This window comes from Mixophyes fleayi, chromosome 3, assembly GCF_038048845.1.
Source record: "Mixophyes fleayi isolate aMixFle1 chromosome 3, aMixFle1.hap1, whole genome shotgun sequence".
NCBI classification, from domain to species: domain Eukaryota; kingdom Metazoa; phylum Chordata; class Amphibia; order Anura; family Limnodynastidae; genus Mixophyes; species Mixophyes fleayi.
The window spans coordinates 73736508-73751335 of NC_134404.1; the positions used below are offsets into that span (position 1 = coordinate 73736508).

A 14828-nucleotide genomic window follows, 5' to 3' on the forward strand; every position below is an offset into this window, starting at 1 on the left:
CTGGATTTGAGATATTCTACAACTCTTTCTTTTAAGAGTGTTTCCATAGCACTTTCCGGGGTGCAGCGCTTCTTACACTCGGCGTCAAGGCAACGGCCGGGGCTGAGTAGCAGGAAATGACGTCCCGGCCGTCTCCATGATGACCGGGACGCTCGGCGGGACCAGAAGCGCTGCCGCGGCTCCTAACAGTATCCCCCCTGAGGAGGGGTCAAAGGACCCCGACATCCAAGTTTTTTAGGAAACTGTTTAAAGAATTTTTTAATAAGTCCATCAGCATGAAGACGGTGTTGTGGAATCCAGGCACGTTCCTCCACACCACGGTCTTTCCATTGGATCAGAAAATGTATTTGCCCCTGAACTTTTTTAGAATCCAGTATTTTCTGAATCAAAAATTCTTGGTGCCCTTCCACATTAACCGAATGAGGCCTCCGAGGGTGGACTCACCTGAATTTAACAGAAAAAATTACAGGTTTAAGCAGGGAACAATGAAAGGTATTTGGAATTTTCAAAGAACGTGGAAGTCTCAACCTAAAAGCCACAGGATTTACTTGCTTGATAATCAAGAAAGGACCAATAAATCTTGGCCCAAGCTTTTTACACGGTTGCCTAAGCCCGATATTCCAGGTGAAAAGCCACACCCTCTGACCCACTTTGAACGAGCATCTCCTACGGTGATGATCCGCAAATTTCTTGGAGTTGAATGAGGCTCGTTTTAAGGCAGAGTGAACCTTCTTCCAGATGTTTTTTAGACTGGAAGCCGTGGAGTGTATACCAGGGAGCCCAGAAGGATTGAGCAAAGCCAGAGAGTTGGATCTGGGGTGGTAACCAAAGTTGCAATAGAACTAGGAGGTACAGGTAGAGGAATGGCAAGAATTGTTATATGCAAATTCCGCCCATGGTAAGAGCGTTGACCAGTTATTGTGGAATTCGGAAGTGTATAAACGTAGAAATTGTTCTAAGGATTGATTAACCCTTTCAGTTTGTCCGTTGGATTGTGGATGGTATGCTGAGGAAAGGCTGATGTTTGTTCCCAGCAGTGCACAGAAGGATCTCCAGAATTGAGCAATAAATTGAGAGCCGCGGTCTGAAACAATATCCAATGGTAACCCATACAGTTGAAACACATGCTGAATAAAAAGTGATGCCAAGGTCTGTGCACTAGGAAGTCCGGTTAGAGGTATGAAATGGGCCATTTTGCTGAAGCGGTCAACCACTACCCAGATAGTATTGTGGCCTGCAGAAGAAGGGAGTTCCACAATAAAATCCATAGACAAATGTGTCCAAGGCCTGGTAGGAAGTGATAATGGCATAAGCTGACCCGAGGGCCAGTTCCTAGGGGTTTTGTTTTTAGCACAGATTTCACAGGAGATAACAAAATCTCGAACGTCTGCAGACATGGTGGGCCATCAAACGAAGCGTGATTCTCTGTGGTTTTGAAGATACCGGGATGTCCAGCAGTTTTATGATCATGGGCCTCAGTGAGGACTGCCTTTCGGAGATGAACTGGTACAAATAAACGGTTTGCAGGTGTCTCAGAGGGAGCCAGTTTTTCGAATCTGCGAAGAGTTGCACCCAAGTCCTGGGCTAGACCAGCATGGATAATCGAAGATGGTACAATCGGCAGTGATCTGTGAACTGGTGCATGATGAGATGAAAAACTTCTAGATAGGGCATCAGCCTTTATGTTCTTTGATCTTGGCCTATAGCTAATAATGAACTGAAAACGAGTAAAAAACAATGACCAACGGGCCTGCCTCGGATTTAATCATTTTGCTGATTCAATATATTGCAGGTTCTTATGGTCTGTAATGACTGAGATGACATGAATGGCTCCTTCCAAACAATGACGCCATTCCTCGAAGGCCCACTTAATGGCTAAAAGTTCCCGATTACCAACATCATAGTTGGCCTCTGCAGAAGAGAATTTGCGGGAGAAGAAAGCGCAAGCAAATAGTCGGTGATTATCAGGATCTTTTTGAGAGAGAACAGCGCCTGCACCAATATCAGAGGCATCAACTTCCAGAACGAAAGGCAGCTCAGGATTGGGTCGTCTTAAGACAGGGGCGGAAATAAATGCCTTTTTGAGAGCCTGGAAGAGGAGTTAATCGCTTCAGAGGACCAATTACCAAGATCTGCCCCTTTTCTGGTGAGAGCAACAATGGGAGCCACCAAATCGGAAAAACCATGGATGAACCTTCGGTAGTAGTTTGCAAAGCCCAAGAATCTTTGTACTGCTTTTAGATTAACGAGCTGCACCCAATCCAGAATAGCTTGGACTTTACTTGGGTCCACAGAAAAACCGGAAGCGGATATAATATATCCCAGAAATGATACATTTTGAACTTCAAACTCACATTTTTCAAGTTTGGCAAACAAGTGGTGGTCCCGTAACTTATGGAGCACTTGCTGAACATGAAGACGATGCTGAGACAATGAATGGGAATATATCAGTATGTCGTCTAAATACACAACCACAAGCTGATTGAGGAATTCCCTGAGAATTTCATTAATGAGCTCTTGGAAGACCGCTGGTGCATTACAGAGACCGAACGGCATAACTAAATATTCATAGTGACCGGATTGAGTATTGAAAGCCGTTTTCCACTCATCTCCTTCTCTAATGTGGATGAGGTTATAAGCCCCGCGTAGGTCAATCTTGGTGAAGATGGTCGCACCTCTGAGTTGGTCGAACAAAACTGAGATGAGAGGAAGGGGGTAGGTATTTTTAATAGTGATCTTGTTGAGGCCCCTAAAGTCAATGCACAGACGTAGCCCACCATCCTTTTTAGAGACAAAGAAGCAGCCAGCTCCCACGGGTGATTTTGAAGGCCTAATAAAGCCTTTCTGCAAGTTCTCTTCAACGTATTGTTGCATGGCTTTAGTTTCAGGGCCTGAGAGTGAGTACAGCCTCCCTTTCGGTAACCTAGTGCAAGGAATCAGGTCAATGGCACAATCGAAATCCCGGTGAGGAGACAAAGCGTCCGCTGCTTTCTTAGTGAAGACATCCCGGAATTCATGATACTGTGGACTGCAGACGTGGACTGCAACATCCGGAGGGGTAAATTCAGACAAGACTGAGAACATGAAGGCCTTCTCAGGCCTCCACTGAGTAATCTCCCCTTGTGCCCAATAGATTACAGGATTATGAAGTCGCAGCCAGGGATGCCCTAGTATCACTGGTACAGATGGACAGTGAATCAAGTAGAAAATAAGGGTTTCTGAATGGAGGGTTCCCACTGTTCAATGTAATGGTGGCGTTTCATACACAACCTTGCCACCTGGGAGAGATTCTCCATCTAACCCACATACAGTAATAACTGTACTGGTATTCCGAAAAGGAATCCCTGAGGATTTAGCAAAGCCTATGTCTAAAAAATTCCCAGCGGCACCACTATCAATGAAAGCTGAGGTGTCTGCAGAATAGGCACCATAAGTGATGTGTGCGGGAACCAACAATGCATTTTTTGAGGAGATGAATTGTAGACCTAGATGAATCTCCTCCTTATCTCCTAGGCCAGATCTTTTCCCGGCTTGTTAGGACAAGAGAAAGAAAAGTGTCCTTTGGTGCCACAGTAAAGACACAAGCCTCGCGTACGTCTTCTGGCTTTTTCTTCTGCAGAGAGGCGGTAAGCCCCCAATTGCATCGGTTCTTCTGGGTCCAATGGTACCGAAGTAAATACAGACGGTAGACCAGACGGTGTCTCTTTCTCCGCTTTCCTCTCTCTGATCCGCCTATCAATTTTGATGGAGAGTTGTATCAGGTCCTCCAATGATGTTGGCGGAGGGTATTGTACCAATGCATCCTTGATCTGTTCCGACAGACCTAACCGAAGTTGGCTGCGAATCGCAGGGTCGTTCCATTCACTGTCGGTAGACCAACATCTGAACTCGGCACAGAATTCTTCAGCAGAGCGTCGGCCCTGTTTCAGGGCCCTAAAATGAGCCTCAGCTGAAGCCACTCGATCTGGATCATCGTAGAGAAGACCCAGCGCGTCAAAGAATGCATCCACGGAGAGAAGCGAAGGGCTGGCAGACGGTAAACTAAAAGCCCAGGACTGGGGGTCGCCTTGGAGAAGGGATATAATAATCCCGAACCGTTGTTGTTCTGACCCAGAAGAGCGAGGTCTTAGACGAACATAAAGCTTGCAACTTTCCTTAAAATTGCGGAACAATGACCTTTCCCCGGAGAAACGGTCTGGCAAATTCATCTTTGGTTCTGGAGCAGGTACCAACGAACTTTGTTGGGCTTGCGCAGTCCTGGAAGCTTCCTCTTGTGCCGACAGGGGTTGCGACAATCCCTTGACCATCTGAGACAGGGTTTGAATCTGTCCAGCTAGAACTTTGGCTGGAGAGGGATTCGTCCCGCTTCCGTCCATGAATAGTCCTCTCCAGTGTTTCACTGGCTGGTTATAATGTTAGGAACTCCAGCAGCCAATACCACCAGAGTCTGCTCCGAAGGTCTGGTTTTCACTGTTGCCCCTAGTGGTGGGGACAGACTTGGCTGCAGACAAATGGAGGGTCGTGAGATGGGTACTGGCTGCGGAGAACCCAGAAATGAAGAGTAATGGCAGAGCCTGGACTTTGACTCTGCCTGTTTGCCAGTGACCCTTGACCTTTCACCCTGTAACTTTGATCTCGCTACCGTGCCTGTGACCCCGACCTTTGGCGTGTTTTCTGACTATTCTTCTCTGCAAGTGACCCCTGACCTTGGCTAGTTTACCGGATTCGCTGTCTGCCATTACTCCTCATTTCTGGGTTCTCCGCAGCCAGCACCCATCTCACGACCCTCCGTTTGTCTGCAAGGGTCTCTGGCAAACAGGCAGAGTCAAAGTCCAGGCAGGGGTCATACACAAGAAGTCAATCCACAGATTGTCACCAACACGATACAGGAGCAGGCTAGCTGAGAGGCAACTGAACGCTATAACCGGCAGGGAGGCTAAGCCCTCCCTGCCTTAAATTGTAACATGCGCCAACCAGGGCTTACCCCTGTGATGATTGCCAGAGTGAGGGGCCAAACAGAGAAGGCTAGATTAATTAGCACACAGGCAGACCATTAGCGCATGCGCCCGGCTTCAGCACTTGCCGGGGCGCAGCGCTTCTTACACTCGGCGTCCGGCCGTTGCCTTGACAATGGCCAGGCCCGAGTAACAGGAAATGACGTCCCGGCCGTCTCCATGACGACCGGGACCGGAAGTGAGTCGCGGCGGTGCCCGCGGCCGCCGCGGCTCCTAACATTATTCAACCATCTTTTATGGCAAAGAGTTGAAATGAAGAAATAACAATTATAACTCTCAGTTTTCTATCCTGCAACCAAGATTTTATCCATTCCACCATTTTTAAATCCAATCCCAAGCTTTCAAGTATATTTAACAGTCTGCGATGTGGGATAGTGTAAAAAAACGTACTAAAATCTAGATAAGCTATATCTACACCCCCCCTTGATCTATTACTTTAGTCACCCAGTCAAAAAAGTCAATATGATTTGATTGACATGATCTCCCCCGAGTAAATCTATGCTGATTGGGATCCTGTAAGTTACTGGATTTGAGATATTCTACAACTCTTTCTTTTAAGAGTGTTTCCATAAATTTTCCTACTACTGATGTAAGGCTCACTTGTCTGTAGCTGCTCACCTCTTCCTTGCTTCCACTTTTGTGTAGTGGGACTACATTCGCTCTTTCCCAGTCCTCTGGAATTACTCTTGTAGCTAGTGACTGGTTGAATAATTCTGTTAATGTTGTTACCAACACCCTTTAAGCTCTTTTGTATCCTTGGATGTATCCCATCTGACCCCATTGATCTATCCACTTTCAGTTTTGAGAGATCTGTTAGGACCTCTCCTCTGTAAATGTACTTGTATGTACCTCATGTTTATGATTATACTTGCAACTTAACTGTGATCCCTTCCCCGCTCTTTCTGTAGTGAACACTGAGCAAAAGTAATTATTAAGATGATCTGCTATTACCTTGTCTCCCGCAACAAGACTCTCACTCTCTGTCTTAAGTCGTATTATTCCTCCTTTTGTTTTTCTTCTTTCACTTATATACCGAAAAAAAGTTTTGCCCCCTTTACCTACTGACTGGGCCATATTCTCTTCAGCTTGTGCCTTTGCACATATGATTACCTTCTTAGCCTCCTTCTGTCTAACAAGATACACCTCTTTGTCTTCATTGCTTTGAGTCTGCTTATATTTCTTGAAGGCCATCTTTTTTTCTTTCACAATACTTGCTACTTCTTTTGCAAACCACACTGGCTTCCTTTTCCTTGTACTTTTCTTAACCCTTTTGATACAAAGGTCTGTTGCTTTAAGTATTGCACATTTTAATTTTTCCCACCTCTCCTGCACTCTTTTCAAGTTCTTCCACTCTGCCAAACAGTCACTTACACATTTTCCCATCTCTACAAAGTCAGCCTTCCTAAAATCTAACACCTTTTTGTTTTTGTGTGGCATAAGTCGGCCTCTGTCTTTATACTAAACCATACTTCATGGTCGCTGGATCCTAGGTTCTCACCCACATTTACATCAGATATTCTGTCACTATATGTAAGAATTAAGTCTAATATTGCGTCTTTGCGAGTGGACTCCCTCACCATTTGCTTGAGGGATGCTCCTTGCAAGGAATTCAGAATGTCCCTACTTCTAGTGGTTCTTGCAGAAGACTCCTCCCAGTTCACATCAGGTAGATTAAAGTCTCCCATGATTATTACCTCTCCTTTTAAAGCCATTTTATTGATGTCCTGCAGTAAGTTCCTGTCCAGTCTCTTCTTCCTGACCTGATGGTCTATAGATAATCCCAGTACGAAGAATAGCCTTGTCCCTCATTTCTATGGTCACCCAAAGGGCCTCAGTTTTTTCTTCAACAATTTGGGCTAGATTTACTAAGCTGTGGGTTTGAAAAAGTGGGGGTGTTGCCTATAGCAACCAATCAGATTCTAGCTGTCATTTTGTAGAAGGTACTAAATAAATGAAAGGTAGAATCTTTCATAGGCAACATCCCCACTTTTTCAAACCCGCAGCTTAGTAAATCTAACCCTTTGTATTAAAGTAGTATTTAAGCTTTTTTTCACATACATTGCTACCCCTCATCCGATTCTTCCCACTCTGTCCTCCCTAAATAAAGTATATTCCGGTATAGCTATGTCCCAGTCATGATTTTCATTGCACCTCTGCAATAGCCACACATCCCTTGTCATTAAAGCAATTAGTTCTGGAATTATATTTCCTAAGCTTCCAGCATTAGCACACATAGCTCTAAGAATTTTGTGTGTGCATCTTCTCTTCCTATCTTCTATGTTTATCTCTCTATGTTTATTTTGTTTTTATCTACACTGTCTTCTGTTGCTGTGGATATGTTTTCTGTACTATTAGTCTACAGAAATGATACTTCTTGGTTGGGGGAGCAGATTGTTTTATTCCTGTTTAGTTCACTGCCCCCCTCTGTTAGTTTAAATAGTTTCTGATGAAGCTTTCAAACTGCTCACTTAGTATTCTAGTTCCCCTTGAATATTTACTTTCGTATAGTCCCCTATCTTGCCAGATGGCATGACTGTGGTCTATTAATACAAATCTCTCCTCATAACACAACTTCTTTAGCCACACATTGCAGTTTCTGATGCAGCGAGTTCTGTCTTCACCTCTATGCACTGGCAATACTGCTGAAGAAGTTACAGTGGTTGCCACCTGTTTTAGAGCAGCCCCAAACCTTCTAAATTCATCTTTTACCACCATGACTTCAGCATTAGCCAGGTCGTTTGTCCCTAGGTGGACAATGACATCCGTCTCCCCATGTTTTCTTGCTGCTTTCACAATTCTTAATATGCATTCTTTATCCCTTGGAGCTGTGGCTCCAGGTAAGAACCTTACTTTCTTCTCTACATCAGTGGCTTCTCCCAGATGTATGCCTCTTATAATGGAATCCCCAAGAGAAGTGTAGTTCTTTTTGGAGATTTTATTTCCTGTTCCTATAGCTAGTAGAAGTCCCCATATCTCATGTTGTGTATTTCCCATATCATTCGTACACTCAAGCCCTGCAAAAGCAGCATATGAGATTTTCAATGGCACAGTTTGTGGGATGTTTCTGAGTCTGGATATTTCCCCCTTTCAGAGCTTACAGTAGTCCAGGCAGAATGTCTTCTGGGGGCTCTCTGAGGCAGTGGTGGACTCAAGGATACAGACATCCTACACACCACAGCTTGTAGTTTGGCTATTTCCTCCCGCAACAAAAAAAATTGCCTACAGATCAGACAGTAGTTGAGTTTTCAGAATGCTCTCCGCAAAACAAATGCATTACACCCACTGCACTAGTCCAAACATTGTATCAGATGTTAATTGTAGCGTCAATATTTGTGCACCTGCTTCTGTATTCTAACTCACCTGATTCTGTTTCAAACTCACAGTTCACTTAAGTCTGCAAGCTGTTTCACTTTAGGATGCAAGCTACTACAATGAGCAAGCTCCAATGAGTCTTTTGCCTACTTTATGTTGTTTATATTAGTGTTCAACTGAGGTGAATTTCTAGTATGAAAACCTATTAGGTCATTTTACAAATTACTACGTTACCAAGCCTCATTTTAAAAGGCCTCAGAGGAATGTTTGTGCCTGGTTTTCAGGCCTGTATGAATTCTGTATACATAAAGCCATGTGTGTATAACTGTGGTTTCACTCAAATTATGAGTATGGCTTGTTAGGAGTCTTGTTTTCTGATATATGTACACACTGACACACTATTATTTACTGACACACTGAGGCTCCTACAAGTCTCAATTATAAGATTGATCTTTGATGATTTTATGATCCAGATGTTGCCTCTTGTACAGAGAGTGAAGCTGCCTTTTGGATAAAAGTATCACAGCCATGAACCTCAATCACAGAGTATCTATTACAAAGGCCGTTCAGGTATAGGTCAGACAGTGAATTTAGTGGCTTTATACCTTGAAGGCTTTGTTTTGTAAGCATTAGTGTGTGGATCTCCCCTTCCAGTTGTTCTCTGCGGTCTTCCAGCTGTGCCGCCCTGCGCTGTGTATCATACAAGGCGCTCTCCAGAGAATCCTTTTGTGCCCTAGGACACAGGGACAGCACAAAATCAGTAAGAGTGAACTAGCACCAGGAGCACTAGAGAAACTACACAGGTGAAGCAGTCTTACTGAAGCTGAGACAATTCTTCTTCTTGCTCCTGTCTCTCAGTCTTCAGGGCTGCTACCTGCACACCAAGCTCTGCATTCTGATTGGTCAGCTCTTCAATGCGCTGCGCTGCCCGCTGCAAGGCTGCTGCTTTTATGCCCAGCTCCCTGTGATTTTCATGCAATTGATCCTGAAGCGTCTGCGTTGTAGCAATGGCCTGTTGAATAGTAAAAACACTGAAGAAGACAATGGTCTTGTATCTCACCACAGGCATTAGGGAGAGTGCAAATCAGTGATTGTAATCTGCTCATACCATGCTGCATATGGAGGAGAGGCGAGGTGGTGCAATCAGCACACCAGGAATGATTGATCAGAAAAGGGCTGCACATGCACCGTGGTGTCTAATATTGATGTCATAACAAAAGAAGGACATGTCCAGCGTTATGTCCAGATGCTTGTGTGCTCTTTTCTCAAAGGGGATCAATGATCCCTAGTGTGCCTTCATCTCAGTCTAGCAGAAGAAAAACAAGAAGCAGAACAGGTGGTTTACAATCACCCATAGCCTGTCTGGTCTCACTTTTTTCATATGTAAGAATAGGCCTAGCACATTCTAATTGTGAATCGCAAGATATATTACTTCTCCCCCTTCCTACCTGTGCAAGCTGCTGCTTTAATTTTGTTTTCTCTCTGTGCACAGTATGAAGCTGCTCCTCAACCCTCTGCTGCTTCTCCTCTGTCTCTTGGCACCTCCACTCCAGTCCAGCTCTCTCTGTCTGCAGCTTAGATATTTCCAGCTCCAGTGCTTCCCGATGCTCCTTCAATGCTGCACAGCTAGCCTCGCTAACACGCCCATCCTCCTGCAGGACACTGCGCTCTGCCTCCAGCTGTATAGTTGGTGGTGGAAAAATAAATGTCACACATATAGGATTACATTGTATCCAGCTTGTGGATAACAGAAGGATTCCCTTGGATTACAAGAAAATCAATTACACTCTTGGATTACAAATTAAGGACATTTCCCCTGAATTACAAGAAGAATTTATCTTAGTTGGTAAATTGGTGAACAATGGTTTATTTACACACATATCTGTTTGATTTACATTTCATTAGTATTTTAGTATGATGGAATGTGGTATTATGAACTCCTTACTGTTATATCGGGACAACTGAGGTGGTGAAGATACCATTCCAAGGGTCCCATTATTTCTCATTACCCCGGTACCTACAGCCCTGAGGTTATAGGAATAACCCTGGGAAGAGCCCTAACACTTTTCGGTACAGGGCTTTGGGAGGGGCAACCCCATGTATGCATACACGTCCAGTTTATAACAACTGTGGGTATACTGCATATGAACCACATATCATAGGCACATTATTTGTGTTTTTTGACAATGTCAATGGGTAACCGGTATAAAGTTCTCAGCTCCAGAAGCGACATGACCTGTGGATTGCACACAATAGTCCTTGTACCCCACCTTTAGTCTCCCAATTCTTATACACTTCTTAGTCACTGTCCATTATAAGGTATCTTTAGACTGGACACTCTGTGTATCACTAAAGGAATAAGTCCATTGTTCTTTACCAGGTGTTGCACTGTACTAGATGAAGAATGCTAGGCTGTTTACTCAATCTTGTTCTGTTCTGTTTATGTTTGCTTAGTTTCATATAGAAATTGTGTATCCAATTGTCCCACTATTTCTTACTTGCTATGTCATGCCATGTACAGAACTGCTTGCTTTATAGTTTCCTTGCAAAAATGTGACTTAATTAAAAAAAAGAATACTATCATCAATTGCAATATCTGTAACAAGTAAACAAGTATATAGCGTTATGTACCTGTAAAATTTCTCGGTTCAGGGCCACTTTATCTTGTGCTAAGCCCTCGTTCAGTGCACCCATTTTGGCCAGCGAGTCGTTCAGTGCCGCCCGGTCACTGCGCATCTGGTTTAGTGCCAGCTCTACTTCCGCTCTGCTTGACTCAGCCTGGCATGGAAATCCATGTTAAAAACACACCAGTAACGCCAAAGAGACACTGTGTACTGTACTTAGATCAATATTTTCCATCTCACGCAGAGTTCTTGGAGCAAGCAGGATGGTATATGTGGCATGTCCTAGGGATGACCCTTTTGGGATTAACACTTAGTAACTGATTATTTAGTAGTAATACAATTCTGGTACAGTTCACTTGCTATGCTGGTTCCCACTGACTTGTTAAAACATTTTCCATTAATTAGCACTAATGCTGATTACAGTGTTTGCAAAGGCATTAAAGGAATAGTTTATATAAGAAGCATCTTTAATGGTCAATAACATACAGGATATTGGACTATGGCAATGACCTCTCGCACACAGTTTTCTCAGGCATAAATTAGGTTTATTCTGCTCTAAGCATATTGGTTACCACTCGAGTTCTTGTACCCTATCTATAACTACAGTCAGCCAGCCTCTCTTTTCAGGTTTCAAGACACTTACTTAACCAGACAACCAAATCAGTTCATGTGCGTTATCGGTGACATTCTTAATGTGCATGACCAATGACCAAATGTATTATTTTTAAAGAACACAGCAATTAAATTATAGATCTTTAAATCTTTAAAACAATCATCACTATTGTCACAGCAACAGACTAGCAAGAATAGAAGCACCTATGCCCTGTATGGCACAGCAGTCTACATCACCCACAGCCTGACCTTGCTAAGAGCACCGCTGACAGCCTCCTTCTCCCCTTGCAGGACATCTCTTTCTAGGAATGTCTGACTCAGACTCTCCCTGACGGTGACCAGGTCTTTCTTCAACATTGACACCTTTTCTTCCAGTTTCTCTTGGGTCCTTTGCCTACAACAGCACGCAAAACAAATGTTCAACACACATGTTGTGCCCAGCTACAGCTGGACTGATAAATGTAGGTGTTAGCAGCCACTTGTATGTAGCAGTGCACAGGTCATCAACATAAAGGTACATAGATATAAGAGCCTTGTGTGCTCTCCTATGCAGTCAGTACCCTGTAGGACTCTGAGGGCAGGAGAAAATATCACTAGGTTTGGTGAAACCATGGGTCTTATAAATAGTTTGGCATGAATGTTGGCCTATATCACTAATAAACTGATATCACTAATAAACAGTCCATAGAAATCAGTGGTGGGCCACATAATGATTTTCAAGGGCCTCACAAGTGCCCCTCAGGCTCACAGTAGGGTGCTCATTAGTTTTGCAGAGACGCAGCACATCACATTATAAAATTAGAAGATGAGCAAGAAGTGCTCATACGGCCTAAGTAGAAGTTAACCTACCCTTGGTTAGTCAAGCTGGAGAGAAGACTTCACCATCCAATCACATACTAACCTTCTACATAGACTGTGTGTATATGGAGTGTACATTCTCTGACATCAAAGTCTAGAAGATAGAATTTCTGCACACCAGGGTGGCAGGTGACCCCTTGAGCGCCACAAGCGGCTGGGCTGCCAGATAACCACCGCTGCCTTAAATGGCCATTTATTATACTAGTGCAGTATAATTAAAGAATTACAGGATCTGCTGAAAGGATTCTGTACATGTCACAAACAAATAACCAAGTAACATCACAACTTCATCCTCCTGACCCTCTCTCCAGCTCCTTCTGGTTACGTTCCCGATCCCTGTTCAGTTCCTCCTTTTGCTCTTCCAGGACCTCCCTCTGACGCAGTAATTCTGCATTCACAGACTTCAGTCTCTCCACCTCCAGGAGAGAAGCCTCAGCTCTCTGTTTTGCTGCCTGTAAGGACTCCTCTATAGCTTCCTTCTCTCTGGGAACAGAAACACATTGACAATGAGAGTGTTCCACTGTTCTCTACATCCTTCATTATACTGTTATAAACCCTAAATGTAGCAAAAAGACAACACATTTTTTACAAGATGATTGTAGATGCAATAGGTACAGCGTGTAATAAGTCTCACAAGCCTATATGAAGTAGACAGCGAAGTGGCATAGAATAGGTGAGATACATGTCATGTGGGCTCTGTGTCTTCCAGCAGAGGGTGACAGTGACACAGAAACTGGGGACTGGGAATATGTCACTGTCCATCCTAAATGTTCACTGTCTCTGGATATAATGAATCCACTGCAGTAAGGTTAATGTGTACCTGTCGCCTACAGACAGTAGAGTCAACCATTTTAAAGGCCCAAAATATAGCTTTCACTGTGAGTAGGCCATGGATGCAAATTAAGTGACTAATAGTATTATACTGCAATCAAATGTGTCAACCAAAGAGAAGGTACAGAGCTGAATTAATACCATAAAAAAAATATGCTAGTTAATGACAGGATTACCAGTATCAGTACTGAAACAGAAACAATGATTAACCTTTCTATGTCATTAATATGGAGGGTAAATGATTGTCAACTCCTTAACAACATTTTTATCTGAATGAAATAGTAATTAATTTAATCTCAATTTACAATCCAAAAACAAATGATATTCTTGGATTTAAATATCTCAAATAAAGAAGGTAAAACAGAACCATCTACCAATGTACCAATGTAAATCATACCTGCCTTCTCTACCAAAATGTCCGGGAGGCTCCTGAATTTTGGGGAGTTCACTCAGACTCCCGGAAGTGCAGGCACCCTCCTGGATCCATGATGGGGGTGGGGATTAATTATGTGATTTACATCATTAAGCCCCTCCCACACCTGCCAGCTGACCTACCCTCTAGGAAAGCAAAAGTTGGCAAGGTTGAGGTAAATTCTTATTTAAACCATACTGGTTGCCACCATATGGACTGTATTCAGCCATATGTTAAGGATCTGAAAGAATTGCTCTCCCAAAGAGACTTTTTGTATGTGTGTGTATATGTGTGTGTGTGTGTGTGTGTGTGTGTGTGTATGTATATCTTTAGAACACTTTTATAACAGTTTTTTTTATTATTTGGAGCTTTTGTTAAACTGTTTATTTTATGAACTTTATTTTAATGCAATTTAAAGTGGGACCGGCTATGTTGGGCTGGGTCACCTGCATTTATTCTCCAATAGGCAGCTGAGTCGAATCTTGCCCCCCAGGCTAAAATTCACCAGCCCTCCCCTGCCCTCACAACATTTAATATTTATCACTTAGCATTTTATATATATTCATGTATACCAAATAGCCTAATAATTAACAAATTATGAGACAGTGATTGACACTAGCAAAAGTAAATAAAAACAAACAGAAGAGAGCACTAAGCTTAAAACCCAATGATAACACTTTAATAAAATAATGCAATTACACTATTGGCACTGATTGGAGGAGACATTGAATAGTCTCTAATCTGCAAGTGCAATGTGAACATGTGGCAGACACTCCGAAACCTCAGAATAATTTGAAAGAGGATAATCAAATAAAAGTCAACAGATGTCCATAAGAGTGTCCTGATAGGTTACCACTGCTATCGGACTTCCAATTCAGAGCTGTTTTGAATTGGATACACATGTGGCTTCAGCTTAAACAGAAGATTGGATTCAAACGCAGCTGTGATCAATGGCTATTACAGTATAGGAGTGCTCTGAATTGGAAGTCCGATAGCAGTGGTAACTATAGGAACTCTATGGACATTGATGATTTTATTTGATTATCCTCTTTCAAATTATTTGGGTTTCGGGTGTTGCAATGTTCAATGCACCTGAGATTTGAGACTATTAGTCTCCACCAATAATGCAATAGTGTAATTGATTATTTTATTAAAGTGTTATCA

The 14828-nt window shown here is 43.1% G+C and overlaps 1 protein-coding gene across 2 annotated transcripts in view; it reads right to left on the minus strand.

Moving 5' to 3' along the window:
- CROCC2 (ciliary rootlet coiled-coil, rootletin family member 2) overlaps nucleotides 1–14828 on the minus strand; it is a 105779-nt gene that overhangs the window by 21393 nt on the left and 69558 nt on the right. For both annotated transcript variants that reach the window (XM_075201797.1, XM_075201799.1), the window contains exons 14-19: nucleotides 12722–12904; nucleotides 11813–11957; nucleotides 10959–11105; nucleotides 9776–10006; nucleotides 9146–9339; nucleotides 8933–9060 (exon numbers count right to left, since the gene is read on the minus strand). In XM_075201797.1, the coding sequence (XP_075057898.1) occupies nucleotides 8933–9060; nucleotides 9146–9339; nucleotides 9776–10006; nucleotides 10959–11105; nucleotides 11813–11957; nucleotides 12722–12904 (1028 nt within the window). The remainder of the gene's footprint in view (nucleotides 1–8932; nucleotides 9061–9145; nucleotides 9340–9775; nucleotides 10007–10958; nucleotides 11106–11812; nucleotides 11958–12721; nucleotides 12905–14828) is intronic.